The sequence below is a fragment of the Trachemys scripta genome, chromosome 8 (assembly GCF_013100865.1).
Source record: "Trachemys scripta elegans isolate TJP31775 chromosome 8, CAS_Tse_1.0, whole genome shotgun sequence".
NCBI lineage: Eukaryota > Metazoa > Chordata > Testudines > Emydidae > Trachemys > Trachemys scripta.
Genome location: NC_048305.1, coordinates 47688627 through 47707769, shown reverse-complemented (window position 1 = coordinate 47707769; position 19143 = coordinate 47688627). Strand labels below are relative to the sequence as shown.

Below are 19143 nucleotides of genomic sequence, written 5' to 3'. Positions count from 1 at the left end.
CAGCCCACCTCTGAACCCGGTGATTGACAGGAAGCTGGGGGGGTGGGGTGGGGATGTGAGTGTATGTGTCTGAGGAAGGGGTGGGAGGAGCTCGGGCCCTTCCCAGATGGCCAATCAAGGCAGAGGGGTGGGCAGCTTGGCTCTCTTCTCCTGTGGCTTTTTTCTGTGTCAGTTTCAGGAGTCCTGAGCCTGAGCTAAACAAAAGCAGGAGGCAGAGGGGGCTGCTGGAGTTTGCAGAGACAGAGAGAAAAGGGAGGGTATTTTGCTTGCTTTGCTGCTGCTGGGGTGGGGGCAGAGCTCTGGCTTTTGCAAGAAGAAGGGGAGAGGAAAGAAGAAAGAAAGCAAACCAGCCCACCCCCTTTGAGATCGCTCTGGCAGTGGCTGGAGGGGGGTGGGGGAAAGTTTGCCTTGCAACCCTCCTTCGCCCCTGCCTTCCCCAGATCAATGCCTATTTGCAAAAGGATTAAGAGGCAGATTTAAAGGCTGATAGCTCATTTCTGCGATTGCAAAAGGAGCCCGGGACTAAGAAAGCAGCCAGAATCCAGCTCTGATTCCCTCCCCCCCCTTCCACCAAGTGGCAAGGAGGTTTATTTTTCTTGCTTTTTGGAGTCATCCTCTTCCCCCTCCCCACCCCCCCGAGTCCCCTTCCCCCCCTTCAAGAAGCAACGGGACCCCCCTCCCCCTTTCTCGTTTTGCCTTTTTTTTTTTTTTAATTTCCTCCTCCCGAGAAGAAGGATTTGGAGCCAGCGTGAAGGATAAAAAGCCTGGTTTCTCCCTAGGAGGCGCGCCGAAGGAGCCGGAGGGAGAAGGAAGGAGAAAAGGGACTGCTGCTGCTGTTAGCTTGGGCGATGGACGATCAACCCAGGTTGATGCATTCCCATGCTGGGGTGGGGATGGCAGGACATCCCGGCCTGTCCCAACACATGCAGGATGGAGCAGGAGGGACAGAGGGCGAGGGAGGCAGGAAACAAGACATTGGAGACATTTTACAGCAGATCATGACCATCACAGATCAGAGTTTGGATGAGGCACAAGCCAGGTGAGATGGGGAGGGGGCGCGAAATCTTCTCTTCCTTCTTACACAGTGCTGGGTTTCTTCATTGTGCTTTCTCTGCTTTGAATATTAGCTAGGTCCGGGAAGGGAAGGAACCAGAGCTACAGTAGAAACGTTGATCTCAAATATATATATATTTGGTGATATGATATAGTTACATTATATCTGTCTGCCTGTATCTATCTATTTGAAACCGCTCTCTGATCTCAAGCCGGCCTTCCTCACTTCCATGGCGCCTGGAGTCTAACAGGACAGGAGGGCTAAGTTTTGAACATCATCTTGCTGGGTGGTATCCCAGGAGGAGAAAGTCCCAAGCTAGACTTTATTGCTAAATTATTTGATTTTCATTCCTTTCATCCCACCTTTCTTGCCCGTGTCTTGGGACGGTTAGGATTTCTACAAAAATTGATTCCTTGCTCTTTTGTGGTTTTGTGTGTGTGTGTGTGTGTGTGTGTAAAAACAAATCACTTTCTTTGTCGCCAGTTATCAGCCCTTTTAGGAAAGCTTTTCTGTGGGATTTTAAAAAGCAGGCCCTTTTCATGAAGGGTGGGGGTGGATATTTGCTTTTATTCATTGAAAAAGTCGTACTCAAATTCTTGTTGGGGTGATGGGATTTAAAAAACAAAAACAACTTGGGCCAGTTTCCTGTGGGTTTACTGTCTAATCCAGATATATGTACAAAAACTACACTCTTTCTCTTCCCCCCCCCTTCATCCCCCGCATTAAGCACCTATGACACTTCTATGTGTTATTGGAACAATGTGTGGATTATGTACATTTTTGGAATAGGATTTGGGGATGGCAGCTGATTCTTCTTCAGCATTTGCGTTGTAGTATTTCATTTTATAGCAGACAATTTTAAAAACACAGTAGCCTGCTTTGAATTCCATAGAAGATACACCAAGTGGTGTATCATCTTTGGACACATTTTAAAATAATGCGCTTTTTGCTAAGGCTACATTTTATGGTTGGGGCAGATGTGCACAGATTTTTTTATGATGGGATATTAAAAAGAAAAAAAGCAGTAAAAATCTGCTAACTGGAACATATTCAACTTCACTGCATACAAGCTCAATAGATAGCTTTGAGAAGCTCTAGCCAAACTTAAAAAAATGAAGGCACAGTTATTTTTTTAATATAAAGTTGCCAAAAATTGTCTGGTATAAATTAGAATTTTATTATCTGAAGAAAAGCTTTTAGGTGTGGTATAGTTCTCACTGGCACATATGTTCCACAATGGAACAGATTGCTAGAGAACATTGTTCATGGAAAAACTACATCCCAATAAACTAGCTTGGATCCACTTCCAAAGGAGTGAGGCTATGCTATTATATTTGGTCTCTCTGTCTTCTTAGCCTTAAAACCCCAATATCATAGGATACTTTGTTATTGGGCTGATTGTTATAGAAGCAGAGCTTGGTAGCTTTTAGGATGAAGAAATTTCCCACTTCATGCCCAGAAAGAGCTGTGGGAGTGGGGGAAATCTTTATCCTGAAAGTTACAGGAATTGTGTGTGTGTGTGTGTGTGTGTGTGTGTATTTTCCTGCATGTGTAATTTACATTCAATCAAATTAAAAACAAACAGAACTTTGAGACCTGGATGATGCTCCATGTTTTGCCTTGCTGGGCTACCCACAGCTACTTCCTTACAGGACTTTTTCTTCGGCTCTGAAACCGACTGTATTTTTCAGCACTGCTTGGTTTTCAGTCCTGCGTATGCATCCCATATTAGTTTTTATGAAGTTCCTTTAAAAATGTAAATTGCTAATAGTGTCTGTGTGTGTGAAGCACATACGCGTTGTTTATATACAAATGGCTGTGATCATTTGAGCTCTCTGCTAAGGTGTCTGTGGCTTTTCTGGGCTATGCCTTTGAGAGACTTCATATACCAATCTTTTACCATAAGGCAGGGTGGTGGTGAGGAAAATAATAGTGAATGTTTGCCAGATATTCCCACCACCTTTATATATCATTTCAGTTAGTAAACAACATTCCCATAATTGATGCCTGATCAGAACAGCCCTTTATACAACCAAGCCCTTTGCAAAGTGATTAGATGGCTAAAAAAATTACATTTGTTTCTTTGCTTAAGTGGGAACCTGATGGGTTTTAAAAGCAACCAGCCAATTAAACAAGCAACTCTCCTGCCTCCCTCAAAAACAATAACCAATCCCTGCCGCCCGAAAAGAAAATTTAAAAAAAATCCACCAAGCAGAAGGTTGTGTGTGTGTGTGTGTGTGTGTGTGTTGTTTTTTTATGAGTGTAGTGTCCTAATTGTCAATAATTGAATCTTAACATCAGCAAGCAGGCAGTGTGTACACAAGAAGCATAATGTAAACATGAAAAAATGCATTTCTGTGCCCAGATGTGTATGTTTGCCCCTGGCAGTGCATTTCCATTCTCTTTATCTTGGGTCCTGAAATGTTATAAATTGACAGTTCCAATTGGTGCAACTTTCAAATATTGAGGGGCATCTGCAGGATGAATTGGAACACATGGGTGTATTAAATAGAAAGGAGGGTAGTGTGAGGACGGGGTGAGAGGGAGGGAGACAGATCTCAGTGCTGTGTATTTCATGTCTTCCACATGTTCCTGGCTTTGGCTGTTAATTGCCTGGCTAGGGCTGCTAGATTGTGAATGCCACTTAGCAGCAAATGCCATTTTCAAGTAATTCCTAAATTGGCCTAATTTATGTTATCTGTGTTAGTGGGTAGCCCCTCAAGAATGAAAGATCATCAGTTAAAGTCCTAAAAGTTATTGCATGGTGGCTTCCTGTGCAGTTTTGGCCAAAATGTATATTGTATTTATAGGTATTTAATTGTATTTTCCCCCTCCTTTTGCACATACTAGCCAATTTCAATTTTGAAAGTTGTCTTGAGCTGCCATGGCACCCTAACCTTGCTTCTTTCTTGCAGGAAACATGCTTTAAACTGCCACAGAATGAAGCCGGCCCTTTTTAACGTCTTGTGTGAAATCAAAGAAAAAACAGGTAGGAATGGGGATTCTGATGATCCTATGGGTTTTGTGCCAATTTTGTTTTTCCACTTTAAGGGTATTCCCCTCTCCTCAAAAGTTCTTATTTTTTAATATTATTTCAAAGGGAAAAATGGAATATTTTACACTTCTGGCATTAACATTGCATAGTAGGGTATCTATTGAAGAGGAGAAAATATTAATTAATCTTCACCCATGCAACATTTGCTGCTTTTAATATGTCATCTCTCTTGTTACATCTTTAAAATATTGCACTGCTATGAAGACTGTTCGGAAAATAGATTTAAAACAAAACAAACAAACAAAAAAACAACAGCCCCCTAAGAAGTTGTTTTCACTTTGTCTCTTAAATAAGGATAAAAAGAATAAAAATACACTTCAAAAGTTTTTATTTTATTTTATTTTAAATAAAGTTAAAATCCCTGTGTATCTACCAGTCACTGACACCAGATAACACACAGAGAAAGTTGTCAAATACCTTTAGTGGAAGCCTATCTATTAGATTGTTGATTACTTTAGGGTACTGTTGTTTTATGGCAGGGGGTGTTCTCCTGTAAGGGCGGTAATGACATCACAACACTCATTCTGCTGGTTCCCACTTTTCCAGACCTCCTACCATGCACTAACACACTTATAACACATCCCAGGGGGGCATTTAAATTTTAAAAGCAACAATTAAAAAATAGCAGTCATCAATCAAGAGTGATCTTAAACAACAGATGCTCAGGGAAGAACATTTAGCAACATCCGCCGCCATGTATTTTATTTTTTGCAATTTTTAATTTTATTTTTCCTCCCTCCGAACGGGTAAAATCCTTGCTTACGCCTCCCAGAAAAATGAACTGCATATAGGCAGCCTGATCCAACAGCTTCTTTTTTAACACGCTGCGAGCTACTTGACTTTTTTTCCCCCCTCCCCTTTTACCAGCAGGACTGTAACAGTCAATAATTCATATCTAAACTATATAAGCAAGGGCATGACATGAATGGAAGTGACAATAAATATGATTGCACGCCCAGTTGATATACATTGATAGTTACACATGGTGGGGGAGAGCAGCTTTCGGAAACCTGAATCTGTGTCTGTTTAAAAAAAATTATATATAATATATATGCCTCATTGTGTTAGCAGCTGATTGAAAATGTGGTTACTTGACTCTTGTAATATATATAATATGACTAAGGAGACCCTTTGTTAAATGTTGTTTGAGCAGCTTGTAACCTAGACAAAGCACCTAGCAGTGGCATTCAACTCTCTGAAGTCCTTAGGGCTGCATTGCCAGTGCCTGACCTTCTTAAGAAGCCTTTCATTATATATTTCCTATAATTTAATGGAGCCTGTATATGGTTCCTATAATGTAATGGACCCTGTGTATATATAAATATTAGAGATGCCTTGGAAATTCTGCAAGTGCCTTTTCTTCCTCTCCTTTTATTTTCTGTTAGCCAAGAAAACGACCGGTCTCTCTCTTTCTCTTATTTCTTTTGTTGACAATGTTGTCTATAAAATGTTGGTGGTTGGCCCAGTCTCTAATCAATATCTGCCCTGGTTTGTAATCAAAGCAGTTGTGAAGTTGTAGGGGATGATTCTTTTTGAATTAGAGCAACTGGAAATATAGCGGGAGAAAAACAACAACCCACACCCCTATCCGCTCTAATATTTGGAGAAGCTGTTGGGCTATACGGAATCGGAGCGAGGTGGGAACATTTGAGTGTCCATAATGAGTGGGTGTGTTAATTCCGATCCCCTAATTAAAATCTAGAGAGACATTAGGTCAAAGTGTGACAGTGCAAACAAAGAGCAGGTGTGGATTGGTACCGTCTCCCTTTAATCATTCTGGCTGGATTGCTAGACGGGAGGCTGCTGCGTTAAACAGAATAACCCCCCAAATAGGTAAATTAGGATGGCATTTGAAATTATTTTTTATCAAGTCAGCTATATGTGTATGGAGAATAATTTGCTTTATAAATGAGGGAGGGGGGGAAAGAAAAGAAAAATCCATCACACTTGAAATTAAGAAAGGTGCAGGTGGTATCTTTATTATTTTCTTGGACCAAATTCTATAGCTGAGTAGCCGTGGTCCTCCGAAGATGAGTCTCATCTAAAAGGAACACACAGGCCTAGTGCAATCCAAGGTGCAGGTGTGCAAAGGTGAAAGTTGGGCTAAGTTAAATTTCCTCCCCACATCTGAATTTCTGATGTGGAGTCAACGGGGAAGAATCCATTGTCAGATAAAATCCTGACTACTCAAGTGGCTTGTGGTTCTGGTGGGGCGAGTGTGCGAGCGTGTGTGTGTTCCACTCGTCCCATCTCAAGCGTTACAATGTGCGGAAACGGGGATTCGCTTTCAAACAGCTTGATTTAAGTGACTCCAGAGCCTGATGGAGACTTTACCACCAACTCCCGCAACATTCCAGCTAATATTTCATAGCGTTAACGTAGTCTGAGCGAACCCAAAGTGTCCATGAAGTTGTTAGAAAAAGAGGTCATCTTTACTGGCTGGAGTCCCCTTTTGCAAGATGACTCTTCATTTATTTTAAAGGATTTATAGGCATGCTTTTTTTTTTTTTTTTTAAGCTTGTTTGCTGGAATCTGTTAGTTTCTTTTGTCTATTTCAGAGCGATGTCTTTTAAAAAGTAGTAAGTGGAGAGATTTGATTTGAGGTTAATGCAGGAAAAATTGTTGCTTAAATGTACACAAGATTAGTCTCTGCTAATTTGCAGTGTTTTCCCTTCTTTTTTGGTTGCTTCGTTGGGGGCTAATTGGTAGGACTAGCTTCAAATGGCTAATTGGCTTTTTGGAATAAAATAATAATAAAAATAGAAGCCATCATTGTCTCAAATGCAATTGATTTCCCAGTCAATAGAAATTTAAATAAAAAAAATTGCACTGGCAATTATGAAAAGTTTGCAAGGGTTGGGGGTTCCTGTTTGTGTTTTTAGATGATTCTCTGCCTGAGCAGAATTGCTAAGTAGAGGAATCAGGCAAGGCAAACGCAGACGTGCGGTCCTTGGATAGCAAACTGGAAAATATCTGCTGTCAAAATGCAGCAGCGTCTATTTCAGCTGTGAGCCTTTTCCAACTCCCATCTCGTTTGATGGGGAATGGAGAAGAGAGAGAAGGTGAACACAGGATCTGTGATCATTTAATCCGATCGCTCCTCCTTAAACATTAGAAGGGATATTCACTTTTTTGCTTCTTCCGTGGATTTGGGAATGTGAAACGCATTCTGTTTAAAAAGACCCTGACTTTTTTATTTTTTTTTTAAATTTCTCAATTATTTTTTTCCCTTCTGTGTGTCAAAGTAATTCAGATATAAAAGGAAAATTAATACACCCCCAACAGATAAAATTTATTAAGTGGAATATTTATGGACAGCAGTGATTAGCTGTGCAATTGTTGTTAATAGTGGCTTTGGTTTGTTTGGTTGGGTTTTTTTGTTTTTGTTTTTAAATTTTGAACATAGTAGCTACATAAGGCACTTCTTAGCCACCCTTCCCCTATGTATTATCTTCATGAAAGTTAACTCAAATCAGCTCTTTGGAGGAGGTAGAATATTTTATTTATTTTTTTTCCTTAGCACCCCTTTGTTCTCTCTAGCTCTCTGCCTTTCTCTGTGTTCAATTAACACCCCCATCACAGAACTGTAGTCTTTTTTTAATGTCTGCTACTGTATTTCACTTCTGACACCTCCCTTATTATTCTTGCCTGCCATTTCTTTTTAATATAGCAATTACGTTATGGGGTTTCTTTTCTTTTCTCTCCCTCCCCCCCCCCTTTCATTTCTTTCTTTGAAGCTGGAGGAAAAAAGGAGGGCCAAGCATGTGTTGTATGTAAGTGAATGTTTCCTGGGGTGCATCTTATCTGTGAGAGAATGGCCAAACCAAGGCCTTGTCTGCCCTTTATAGGGTAGCATGGGGCAGCTTTTTTTCAGCTCTGCTTTTTGACCTTTATGCGTCACTTTAAAACTCTGCCTTCGGTTTCCTGTTCTTCCCTTAAGCTGGGAGTCAGCAGAGGAGCCCAAGGAGCATTAAACACCCACATTAGGATTTCAGTGGCAGTTGTGTACTTAGGGCCTGATCCTGCTTCCACTCCTGTTGACTTCCCTGCAGCGGAATCAGGGTCCTAACTGGTTCAGGCTCCTCTGCAAATCGTTGGTTCCAGCGCTCCGCGGCTCCCCTCCAAAGCAAAGCAGGGTTTAGAATTGTGCTGCCTTTTTTTGTTTTGTTTTTTTTAAAGCGGCTGCTGTTCAAATGCCTTTAGCTGCCCTTTTGAGCTGTACACTGTTCTCCTGGAGACCTTGCGTTGGATCCACAGTTGGCATGTGCCTCGAGATTGGTTTAAGAATATACAACCGGTGGCGGGAGGGGGGAAGGGAAGAGTGGGGGAGCTTTAGACTTTTCTACCCCAACAAACGCAGCTTGGTGTAGGCCCCTGAAGGTTGCCAGATGCTGGCCGCGAAAGCCTTTGCAGGACTCTTGATTCAATTAGTTCCAGAAACCTAGCATCTTTAGAGGGAAAGGAAGAAAAATAGGAAATGAAGGAAATAACAACTGCACAGAAGGAAAGGGGTATTCGGTGGGTTGGGATGGAGGGAGTGTTGACTTAATTGGAGACCACGTGCATCTTTGGAAGGGAAAAGTTGGGGGTATGACAAGGTGTGGGGTGTGAATGATGGGGTATAAACCAGCAGTCCAGACTGGGACTGAAGACAGATGTATGTTAGCTATTGATGGGACCTGCCTAGTGGGGATGACAAATGCACTCTCCACTCAGGTGCGGGTCCCTCTCGTGCTGCCGAAATGTCTGAAAGCTTTAGTTTTAATTGTACTTTCTCTACCGCCGAGAGGAGAGGAGGGGAGGGGAGGGTGGGGGTCTGTACAAAGATTTAGCGGGGCAGCTAAAGCGGTTAGAACAGAGCAGACGAAATTAGTGTAATCAGAATTGCCGTGGCAGTGTGAAAGGAGGTGGGAGCTGAACGCCTGCGACTGACTCCAGCCCGGCAATGAGGGGGACATTTGTGACGCTATGGGGTGACAGGGATTTTTGCGTGGCCATGATGCCAAATAAACTTACCAGTAGCTACGGGGATGGAAGTGCTCCCCCCTGCGTTATCCAGAGGGAGCTGAATCGATGCAATCTGATGGCCTTGTTTAACTAGTGTTTAGCTCAGTGTGAGGGGGCCCGACGTGAGGCGAGTCCCCTGGCCAGCTCTGTCTCGCTCGGGGATAGGCTTTGATCAGTCTTAAATCTCTCCTGTCCGTGTCAGGTGGCGTCGGGGTGCTTTGGATTGGGTGGCTGGATCGGAAGATGCATTGGGATGAGGTGGGATTCCTGCCGGATTAGTCCGGTGCAGGTTCCCAAACTTGTGGCGTTGCCTCGGCAGCATTCATTCCAGAGACGGCCTGCCATCACCCGTGGACTAGATGCCTTGGAGACTGAGTGGTTCATGCTTAGTTAATTTATTCAGGCAAAATATCTCCAGGAACCAGGGGTTGGTTTGTGTGTAAATAACATTTGATCAGAGATCCCTCTCACCTGGATATATTCTGTTCCCCCTGCCCCCAGGTGTGAGGTATTTTCTCAACTCCTTCTCCTGCTCCCTGAGCCCTGTTCATCCAAACCTCTCTTGATGTTTCTGAAATATTTTGGCGAAGACTTTCATTAGAGGAATAGTTTTTGCATCTTGTGATCTGAACAAGGACTTGGTAGCTGGAAACTCCCATGCTTTAATCCCAGCTCCTGCCACTGACTCCCTCTGTGGCCATGAGGAAAATCTTTTAGGCCCAAATTTTCTAAAGTGACTAGTGATTTTTTTTTTTGGGGGGGTGCCCCACTTGAGACACCGAAAGGGTTTTCAAAAAGTGCTGAGCATTTGCCCACTGCAAATTGAGCCCCTTCCAGGTATCTCAGGATGGGCATCTAGAATCGCTAGTTACTTTAGATAATGTAGGTTGTAACCGCTCTCTGCCTCAGTTTCCCCACCAGTAAATTCGAGCTAATATTTAGCTGCCTCGTGGGGGGGGGCATGTTTCTGCCTCATGGGGAGAATGTTTCTAAAGCATATTGGAGAAGCTATATAAGTATTAGGACTGTAAATGGGCTTGTAGTCTGCAGATACAATATCTGTTTTTTGAGGGGAATAGTAACAAAAATAGAGCAATAGAGAAAATGTAAGCTATAAATATAGAGAGTCCTTGAGAGGCACCATCAATGCTGCCTTTGTAAGATTCTGAAGATCCAATGGGAAGACAGGTGCACCAATATTAGTGTTCTGGAAGAGGCAAAGACCACCAGTATTGAGGCAGTGATCATCCCTCAGCAATTCCGCTGGACTGATCACGTTGTCCGGATGCCAGACCATCACCTCCCAAAACAGGTCCTGTTCTCTCAGCTGAAAGAAGGGTACCGTAATGTGAGTGGACAATGGAAGAGTTATAAGGACTTGCTGAAGGACAACCTAAAAAATGTAATATTGATATTCATACCTGGGAGACACTTGCCCAGGATTGCTTAAAATGGAGTGAAGTCCTACATGATGGTCCCCTGCATTTTGAACTTGCTCGCCAACAAGCTGAAGAGGACAAGAGGCGCAGGAGGAAGGAGAGACTGGCTTCCAGTCATGGTCAACAGCCTCCTGCCGAGCCTGAAAACATCTGCCCTCATTGTAATAGAACTTGTGGTTCAAGGATTGGCCTTATTAGCCATCTGAGGACCCATAACTCCCATGGAAGATGATCATACTTGGTAACGAGTGATCACCCATCATATCAAATATAGAGAAAACTACATTTCACAACTAGGTTGTTTCCCCCATGCCCACTGCGCGCGAGATTTACATTTCTCGCCTGCCCGCCTTTGCAGAGGAAGGGTGGTCCTGTGGTCAAAGCACTGCAGTGTGTTGAGTGCCCCACTCTCTCCATTGTGACCTCTGGGCCTTCATCTGTAAAATATTTCCTTGTCTCTTTAGATTGTAAGCGTCACAGGGCAGGGCCTGACTTATCATGTATACGTACAGTGCTTAGCACAATGGAGCTTTTAGGAGCTACAATAATATAGCAGTTTGTTCAATAAGCTACAGTAAAATATAATAATGTTATTTACAGCACTTTAGATTATTCATTAGAGTAGTTCCTAAAAGCCCCAGCCAAGAGCCAAGTGTGTTGAAGCTGTTGTAAATGCCACGGCCACAGCGCTATGCCTTCGGTCACTTCCCCTCCGCAATCAATAGAAGGGCTACTCGGTGGATCACTGGGTTTCTGTGTAAATTCCTTCCTTTTGGCTCTGAGCAGAGGCTTTCCTACCTGAAAATGAAAACCCGCTCAGGCTGTGTTCTGCACAGCCTCTCTCGCAGGCGTTCCGGCCCCAACTGCTTCGCAAAGTTAAATAACACCAGACAGCGGGCAGCATAGGTATAAATGACAGAAAGCAGTAGTGTGAAGATGCTGAATGCTGAATAAATTAAAGCGTTCAGTTTTCTGGCCGATAACAGAGTGGGAAGCATACAGGCACAGGGAGATTGGAGACGTTATCTCCTGAGACGGAGAGTTGATGAGAGACTTAGGAAGCTATTTATTGAATAATATCTTTTTGTAAATGAAACCCAAATTAACCAAAGAATTAGTCACTTGCCCTTGTGCTAATAAACCGCTCTCTTCTCCCTCCTTTTTAGCCAGAACAGTATTCTTGTGACCAGTGCACTGGAAGTGGGAAGCTAGTCCTTCAGCAATGCATTATGGGATACAGTTGTTCGGAGGGGATGGGTGGCAGAGGGGAGAGAAACCCCAATCTCCATTTTATGAATGAACGACTCCCGTGGCCTGTGCTGCTCGGCAGTGACGGGATGAGAAAGTTTATTTTCAATTAAAGGATTGCTCCATAAACTAAGGCCATGTCTATGCCTTGCCGGTCTATGCCTTGCCGCTGTAGGGTTTTTCCAGGGCGTTAGCTTTTCGCAGGAAGGTGGATTAACACCACCAATGAAAGAACTCCTCCTGTTGCTGTAGCGAGTGTCTACACTGAAGTGCAACAGAAGGGCAACTGCAACGGAGCCGCTGTAGGGTTTCAAGTGTAGACAAGTCAGCGCCCTGAGCAACGGTAACTAGGGACTCGTCTACATTTGAAACCCTATGGCGGCTCTGCTGCAGCTGCGCTGCTGTAGCGCTTGGGTGTAGACCCTCACTACAGCAACGGGAGGGGTTAATCCACTTCCCTGCAAGGCGGTAGCTAGGTTGAAGGAAGAATTCTTCCGCTAACCTAGCGCTGTCTACACTGAGGGCTAGGTCAGCTTAATTACGTTGTGCAGGGGTGTGGAGTTTTCACACCCCTGAGCAACATAGCCGGGTCAACTTAACTTTTGAGTGTCGACCTGTCTAAGGCTGATAGACGCATTCTTCCGTTGACCTAGCTGCATCTACACCAGGGGGATGTGGGTTTTTCATGCTCCTGAGCTCCAGAGCTATGTCATCCTAAATTTTAAGTGTTGACTAGGCCTAAATCAGAGTGCAGAAGGCTGGAAAAGCCCACTGCTGGCCTTGGTTACAGAACCCAGCAAATGGGCTCCTCTGCTCTGTTCTTTGGTCAGAGTTGTCTGTCACAGGGATCTCTCGCAGGCAACATCCCAGCTGCATGTGTAACTCTTCAGATGCGTTTGCCAGAGAGACTGAGGCAGGGACTAACAGATCCTGGATTTTAGTCTCTTCAGTGGGAGGTTCCCATATTCCTGCCCCTCTTTAATTTGGATCATTTCTTCCCATCTTTCCCCATATTCATCTTTTCTGTGCCCTCCCATCTTTCCCATCTGCAGTCACTAACCTGTCTTGCCACCCCTTAATAGCTTTCTTCTGGTCTGGTGAATAGAGCTGGGGGGACAGGGGAAAACCACCGACAGTAATTTAATTGTTTAAAACCTGACACAGATTTTCTTTCTTTTTTTTTTACATTTTGGTTTTTCTGACAGCAAACATTAGAGTAGAAAAGGATCAGGCAGCTTTATGGGGGAGCTGCACAGAGATCTCTGTTGCTGGACACTACTTTACCGAGCTGTGTATATCCATGTCTCCATCAGATGAAACCATCTACCTGTGCCTGCAACGTAGAAGTGCAGTACATTGTGCATTGCTCTTGTATATTTTGGGAAATGCCAAAGCAGTCTAGCTGGATATAATAGGCTTCAATGTATATTTTGAGGGGGTATCTAAAACATGCATGCAACTTTAATGATCTTTTATTTGTAGAAAAGAGTTTACCTAAAACAACCTTTTGTCACTCTAAACAAAAGGGGCAATTTTTCCCCATTGTTTTAAGGTGAAAAATCAGCTTGTTTAAAAAAAAAAAAAAAAAATCCCTATCCGTGTTACTAATAACTATGATAATTAAAATAATTACATTCAGCATTTCATGTCAACTACATTGGAAAAATTATTAAAAATGTAATTTGCATTTCCTCACTGCCGAGGATGCCTTGATTTTTATTTCTTTTTTCCACTCACCATGGACAGTGAAACTCAGCAGGTCAGTTTTAGGTTCTGTTTTTAGTCAGTTTCACATCTAGGTTCTTCTACCAAAATATTTGCCCTAAACTACCTGACTGCATACCTTAGACACTAGAAGAAGAAAATCTAGTTTCTCTCCTGTTAGATAACATTTCTTATTCTGCAGTGATGCTGATTAGTAAAACGAGCAATGAAAGGTGACCTTCAAAACAATGGTACCTGGTTCCTAAATCTCTTCATTGTTCTTTGCTGCCTGATTCCCAGGAGCCAGTCTGAGTCCTAGATCCTGCAAAGACATAGGATATGGATCATAAGATATCAGGGTTGGAAGGGACCTCAGGAGGTCATCTAGTCTAACCCCCTGCTCAAAGCAGGACCAATCCCCAACTAAATCTCCAAATGACCCCCTCAAGGATTGAACTCACAACCCTGGTTTAGCAGGCCAATGCTCAAACCACTGAGCTATCCCTCCCCCCATAGGCATGTGCTTAATTATATTTGCTGTGAGTAGTCCCCTTCTCATCAAATGTTTTGTGAGGTTGGAGCCTAGAGGGAGACTGTCTGCCTATAATAATCTGAAACATTTATTTTTGTTCTTTCAGAATGAACTTTGAAAAATGTAAGCTCTTTGTGTGTATGTATGCTCATGCAGAGATATATATACACACACACACACACACACACACACAGTTTATGTGGGCTCCTGGTCTGATTCTGCAATGATTTGACAGTACAGTGGAGTGTTAAATGTGATATAATAGTTGGAGCATGCCAATCATGGCATGGATAGACATTTACCAGTTTCACTGCAGTCAAGAACTATACAAGGGGCAGAGTTAAGGTTATGCATTAAAGTGTGAAGTTCCTGACTTGTGAAAACACTAAAATGGCAGAATTATAGATCTTTTAATGTGGCGGCTGCTTTTTTTTTTTTTTTTTTTGCATTAAGATGTACTTTAGTATATCATGATATGAATGTCTCTGGACAAAATTAGATTTTTCAGCTCAGAAGGGGGATCCATTTTGATCATTGAATCTGATCTCCAGTATGAAACAGGGCATAGAATTTCATCCAGTAATTATTGCATCCGGCCATAACTTCTGGTTGGGCTACAGCATCTCCATAAGAGACGCATCAAGTCCTGGGAAAGACTTCAAGAGCTGGGGAATCTACCACCTCCCTTGGTAAGTTGTCATAAATGTTTAATTACTCCCATTTAGAAATCGGGCCTTTTTCTGGTCTGAATTTGTCTGGCGTCATCTTCCAACTATGATATCCGTGTAATACTCTTGTCTGCTAAATTAAAGAGCCCTCTACAGTCAAAAATCTTTTAAAATTCTAATCTTTGGAGCTAGGGGTCAAATTCCTGCTCAGGTCAGAGGGAATGGGAGCTGCAGTATAAAGGGAAGTGAATTTGCGGCGAATGCATGGGCTATCCCTGGCTGTTGAACCCAGTCAGGAGAGGTTGCCAAAGTGCTGAAGCTGATTGGGGAAATTAAAAATCTGAGGAGCAGTGACTTGATTTACACACTTGTTAACTGAAGTAATGCAGTTTCTTAAGCTTTATGTATGGAGAGCACCTTGTGGAGTATTTATTCCTTTGGATATGAGTCAGCCTCTTACCTGCTTCAGCCTCAAATTGCTGATGATTTTGGGTGTGTAAGTTGCTTGGGTGCCTACCTTGAAATCTTTTGAAGGGGGCCTGATTTGCAGAGGCTAGGTGGCCAGCCCCTTCTGAAAACTGGGGTGTCAAACTGGGCACCCAAAGTTGTAGGCGCTCTTGGAACACTTGGGCCATTTTAACATATCCAGAGTAAAGATTCAAAAGAGGCATAAAGATAAGTGCATCTCCCTAAGCCAGGATGTTTTGTATGTACAGTGCCCTGCATGGTGGGTCAGATACAGGGGCTGCTGTCTATTGAATGTGATGCTGCTAAGGTGGTGGGGGAATTCTGCACCTGCGGTTGGCCTGAAAGGTCTCCGAGCTTGGTAGCAAATATTTCATTTCCTCACTCTGTGAATACCTGAGCAAACATCCTTCCACTGGTGCAAGGGGCGGGGGCTCCCCTCTGCAACCCACCGGGAGGGTGAACTATTGGAGTGTCTGACAGAGCAGGGCTTCTTCTCTCCCCCCTCTTACCCCCTAAGGTCTCCTATTGCTATTTGCAGAACCTGTGGCCTGAGTCAGCTTGGCATTTCCCCAGCTGGCTGGAATTTACTTTCTGCCTGGCAGGACCATTCTATAACATTTGCGCACCTGGGCGGCTTAAGCTTCAAAGCGGGGTGGAGCAGCTGATCCTGCCTCTCTGTGACCCTGATTCCTCCTCATTGGTGGGTGGGAGCCAAGGAAGCAAGCAATGGCTCTGCCTTTCCCTGGGAATTAATAATAGGGGGACGCTTATCTGCTGTTACTGCTCATTGAGATAGCACCTGGGAAAGATCAGGACCCCATTGGGTTAGACGCTGTACGGACAAGTAACAAGATGGTCCCTGAGAGCTCGCAATCCAATCTGCTTCCCTTTGCTAAGACTGTCTGGCTGTCCATCTCAGGCAATGTGGTCTAACTCATGGATACTCAGGCCTCTGTGGTTCAGGAGCCAAATTAGCGATCAGCATTACCCAAATGAGCCATAACAGTGTGAATTTCATTGGTTCATTTACTATAGTACTGTACAATCCTATTTAAACAGTATGGCAGAAATATTTAGTGTGTGTATTTGCTGTGAGAGTATATAATATTCTCACAGCAAAATGACTGTCCACGTATTATTATTGTATTAACTACAGTTGGTTCAGAACATAGTAAAAGCACCCTGATTGGTTAGTAATTCAATCACACTGGTTTAATATCACGTGCGGCAAAGAGCCGCAGGAGACGCATTGAAGAGCCACTCGCAGCTCGCGAGCCTCAGTCTGAGCATCACGGGGCTAGATCAATGCGCATGGGAGTGTAACTCAAGAACTCCTGCCTCTGCAGCGACGGGCCACTGAATGCTTAGGCCCAGATCCGCAAAGGTATTTGGGCTCCTAGCTTTCTTTGAGGAGCTGGGCCTTAAGCACTGTATCTGTTTCCCCATCTGTAAAACGGGGCTCATAGTTATTTACCTGCCTCCCAGCGGAGAGGTGTGAGGGTTAATTGGTTAATGAATTTTACAGTACTGTGTGTGTGCAAGAAGGCCCTGTAGAAATGCCCTTCTGCTCTCACTCTCCTGCCTGTCCTACCCCTGGCTGGAAGAAGTTGGGCTGCTTTCCGAGCCCCTGTCCTTAGACTGCCTGACTGTGAGGCTCTGGGCAATGGGTCTTTGGCTGTAGGGCACCAGGGATCAGGAGGAGGATTGCTGGTTTCTAACCCTCCCAGACACTGTTTCTTCTGTCTGTCACACAGGGGAGCCATTCTGGATAGAGGGATTATAACGCCCGGTCTGTGAGGCCTGGATCTGCTTCCCAGCTGTCTCCTGCCTCCCCTGGCTGATGTTTCTCTGCTTGCGCCGCCTCCCTTCAACCAGAGCAGATGCAGGAGATGGAAGCTCCAGCCTGTGCGCACTGACCGTGGCCCGCCGGCAGGACATGCGTTGTGTGCTCCTGTGCAGCAGAATGGCCGGACCAGTGGCTACCTTCAGATCTGCAAAGCCAGTGCTTGCTGGGGGTGAGGCACAAGGAGGGGCCTCCCCCGGGAAGGATCCATGCTATAGACTGGGTGGGAAAAGGATTGCAACAGGGCAGGTCCTGCACCTGGCGATCCTAGCTCTGTAAGGCCTATGCTGGCTCGCTACTCCCTCCTCCCAGGGACCCCTTCTTGTTCTCTCCAAAGAAAAAGCTGGAGTGGGGCCCCATCCCCTCTGCCGCCAGCCTCTTCTGCTGCTTTAGAGACTTGTTTGGGTTCCCAAGGAAGGGGAAGGAGACAGATTCAGAGCTGCAGCAAGGGGAGACCTTTTCTGTCCCTGGAAAGGAGGTAAAAGTTGGTGGCACTCTAAAGAGATGTCCATCAGGAGCTATGTCTTCCTATGGAGGACCCCAGAGCTGTAGTCTCGCTGACCCCCCCCTTAGCCCCTTCTCTCATTCTCCTGACCTTCTGGGGCATGTCTGGAGACCTTCAGCCTCAAGCTGTCCTCTCTGACAGGGCCCAACTTCCTAGAAGGGGACCCCACTGCCACCGATCGCAGCCTTAGTAGGTGGGGTGTCCGCTCCTCTTCCAGGTCAGTCCAGGGGGCTTGTTCTGCATACTAGAACCCAGGGTGGTTGGGCTTGCGCTGTGTCTGTAACGCTCCATCTGATGGGATGACAGAGCAGTGATAGGTCACCATGGGGGAACCGGGCCGTCATCCTTTATCACTGGCCCAGAGAAATTGGTCCTGCTGAAGCCCTACATGTCTGTAGCCATGTGGACTGGCTCAGACATGTCCAGATCCACTCTGTCAAAGGGAAGCACCACAAGCAAGTTTTTTGGTGAATAGAGACCGGGATTTAGGTCCAGAGACACTGGCCATCCACCCTCTTGCTGCATCACACCCTGCATTTGGAAGCTGTGTCCTGGAAGCGTTTGCGAAAACCTTGTCTGCCCTCCCTCTCACCTGGAAGGCACAGGAAGGTTGAGGCATAGGAGTGATGAGGACCCTGGAGTGGCTCAGGTGGGCCTGGTTCTGCTTTTCAGTCCTTCCAAACAGATGCAACCCCCTGAGCTACAGTCCATTGCTGCCCCCCACTCTCCCGTGCTCAAGCCATGGCTTCAGCAGACAGTTCTGGGACTGCCTGAGGGGTTTCAGTGATGAGAATTCTCCTGTACTTCCGTAGAATATCAGGGTTGGAAGGAACCTCAGGAGGTCATCAAGTCCAACCCCCTGCTCAAAGCAGGACCAGTCCCCAACTAAAACAAACATCATCCATGTACTCCTGGATTTTTGGTCTGTCTTCTCCACCTCGTGTACACTGGGGAATTCCAGGCCAGGGAACCTTACATCTGTACATGGTCATTTGTTTGCAATGATGATTTAAAAATAAATAACTAAACCACCCTGCAGACATTGATGGGGTCTCACCAACACAGTTTCTGCCTAGGGAAGTGGTATCTTGCTAATCTATTAGAATTCTTTGTGTGTGTCAATGAAGTCGGGGATAACGTAGAACCAGCTGGTTTAATGTATTTAGATTTTGAAAGGGCCTTTGATGACAAAGTCCCTCCATTAAAGGCTACTGAAAAAACAAAGCGGTCATGGGGTGGGAGGCCAAGTATTGTCCTGGATCAAAAAACTGCGTAAGAGATAGGAAACTGAGTGGGAATAAGTGGCTGATTTTCATTGTGGCAGAAGGTTAACAGTGAATGTCGTAAAGTCCCATGTGTAATAGATTAATGATTTGGAATGGGGATGATGAGCAGTGAGGGAGCAAAATTTTGCAGATAACACAAAGTTATTTAGCTTAGTCAAATCTAGAGAGGACTGTTATTTCCAATGGCAGGTGATGAGACATAGATGGGGAGGACTCTGAGTGACTACAGAGAATTCTTTTCCAGGTGTCTGGCTGGGGGTTCTTGCCCACATGCGCAAGGTCTAACTGATCGCCATATTTGGGGTCAGGAAGGAAATTTTCCCCTGGGTCAGAT

General features: G+C 44.6%; 1 protein-coding gene across 4 annotated transcripts in view; it reads left to right on the top strand.

The window, feature by feature from the left end:
* Nucleotides 1-235: 235 nt before the first annotated feature.
* The window catches only part of PBX1 (PBX homeobox 1), a 245303-nt gene continuing 226395 nt past the window's right edge, over nucleotides 236-19143 (top strand). For 2 of the 4 annotated variants that reach the window (XM_034779958.1, XM_034779954.1), the window contains exons 1-2: nucleotides 239-1039; nucleotides 3970-4043. In XM_034779958.1, the coding sequence (XP_034635849.1) occupies nucleotides 849-1039; nucleotides 3970-4043 (265 nt within the window). In that variant the 5' untranslated portion in view covers nucleotides 239-848. Of the gene's footprint in view, nucleotides 1040-3969; nucleotides 4044-19143 lie in introns of all 4 variants that reach the window. The other 2 variants (XM_034779957.1, XM_034779955.1) reach the window with 2 other exon arrangements.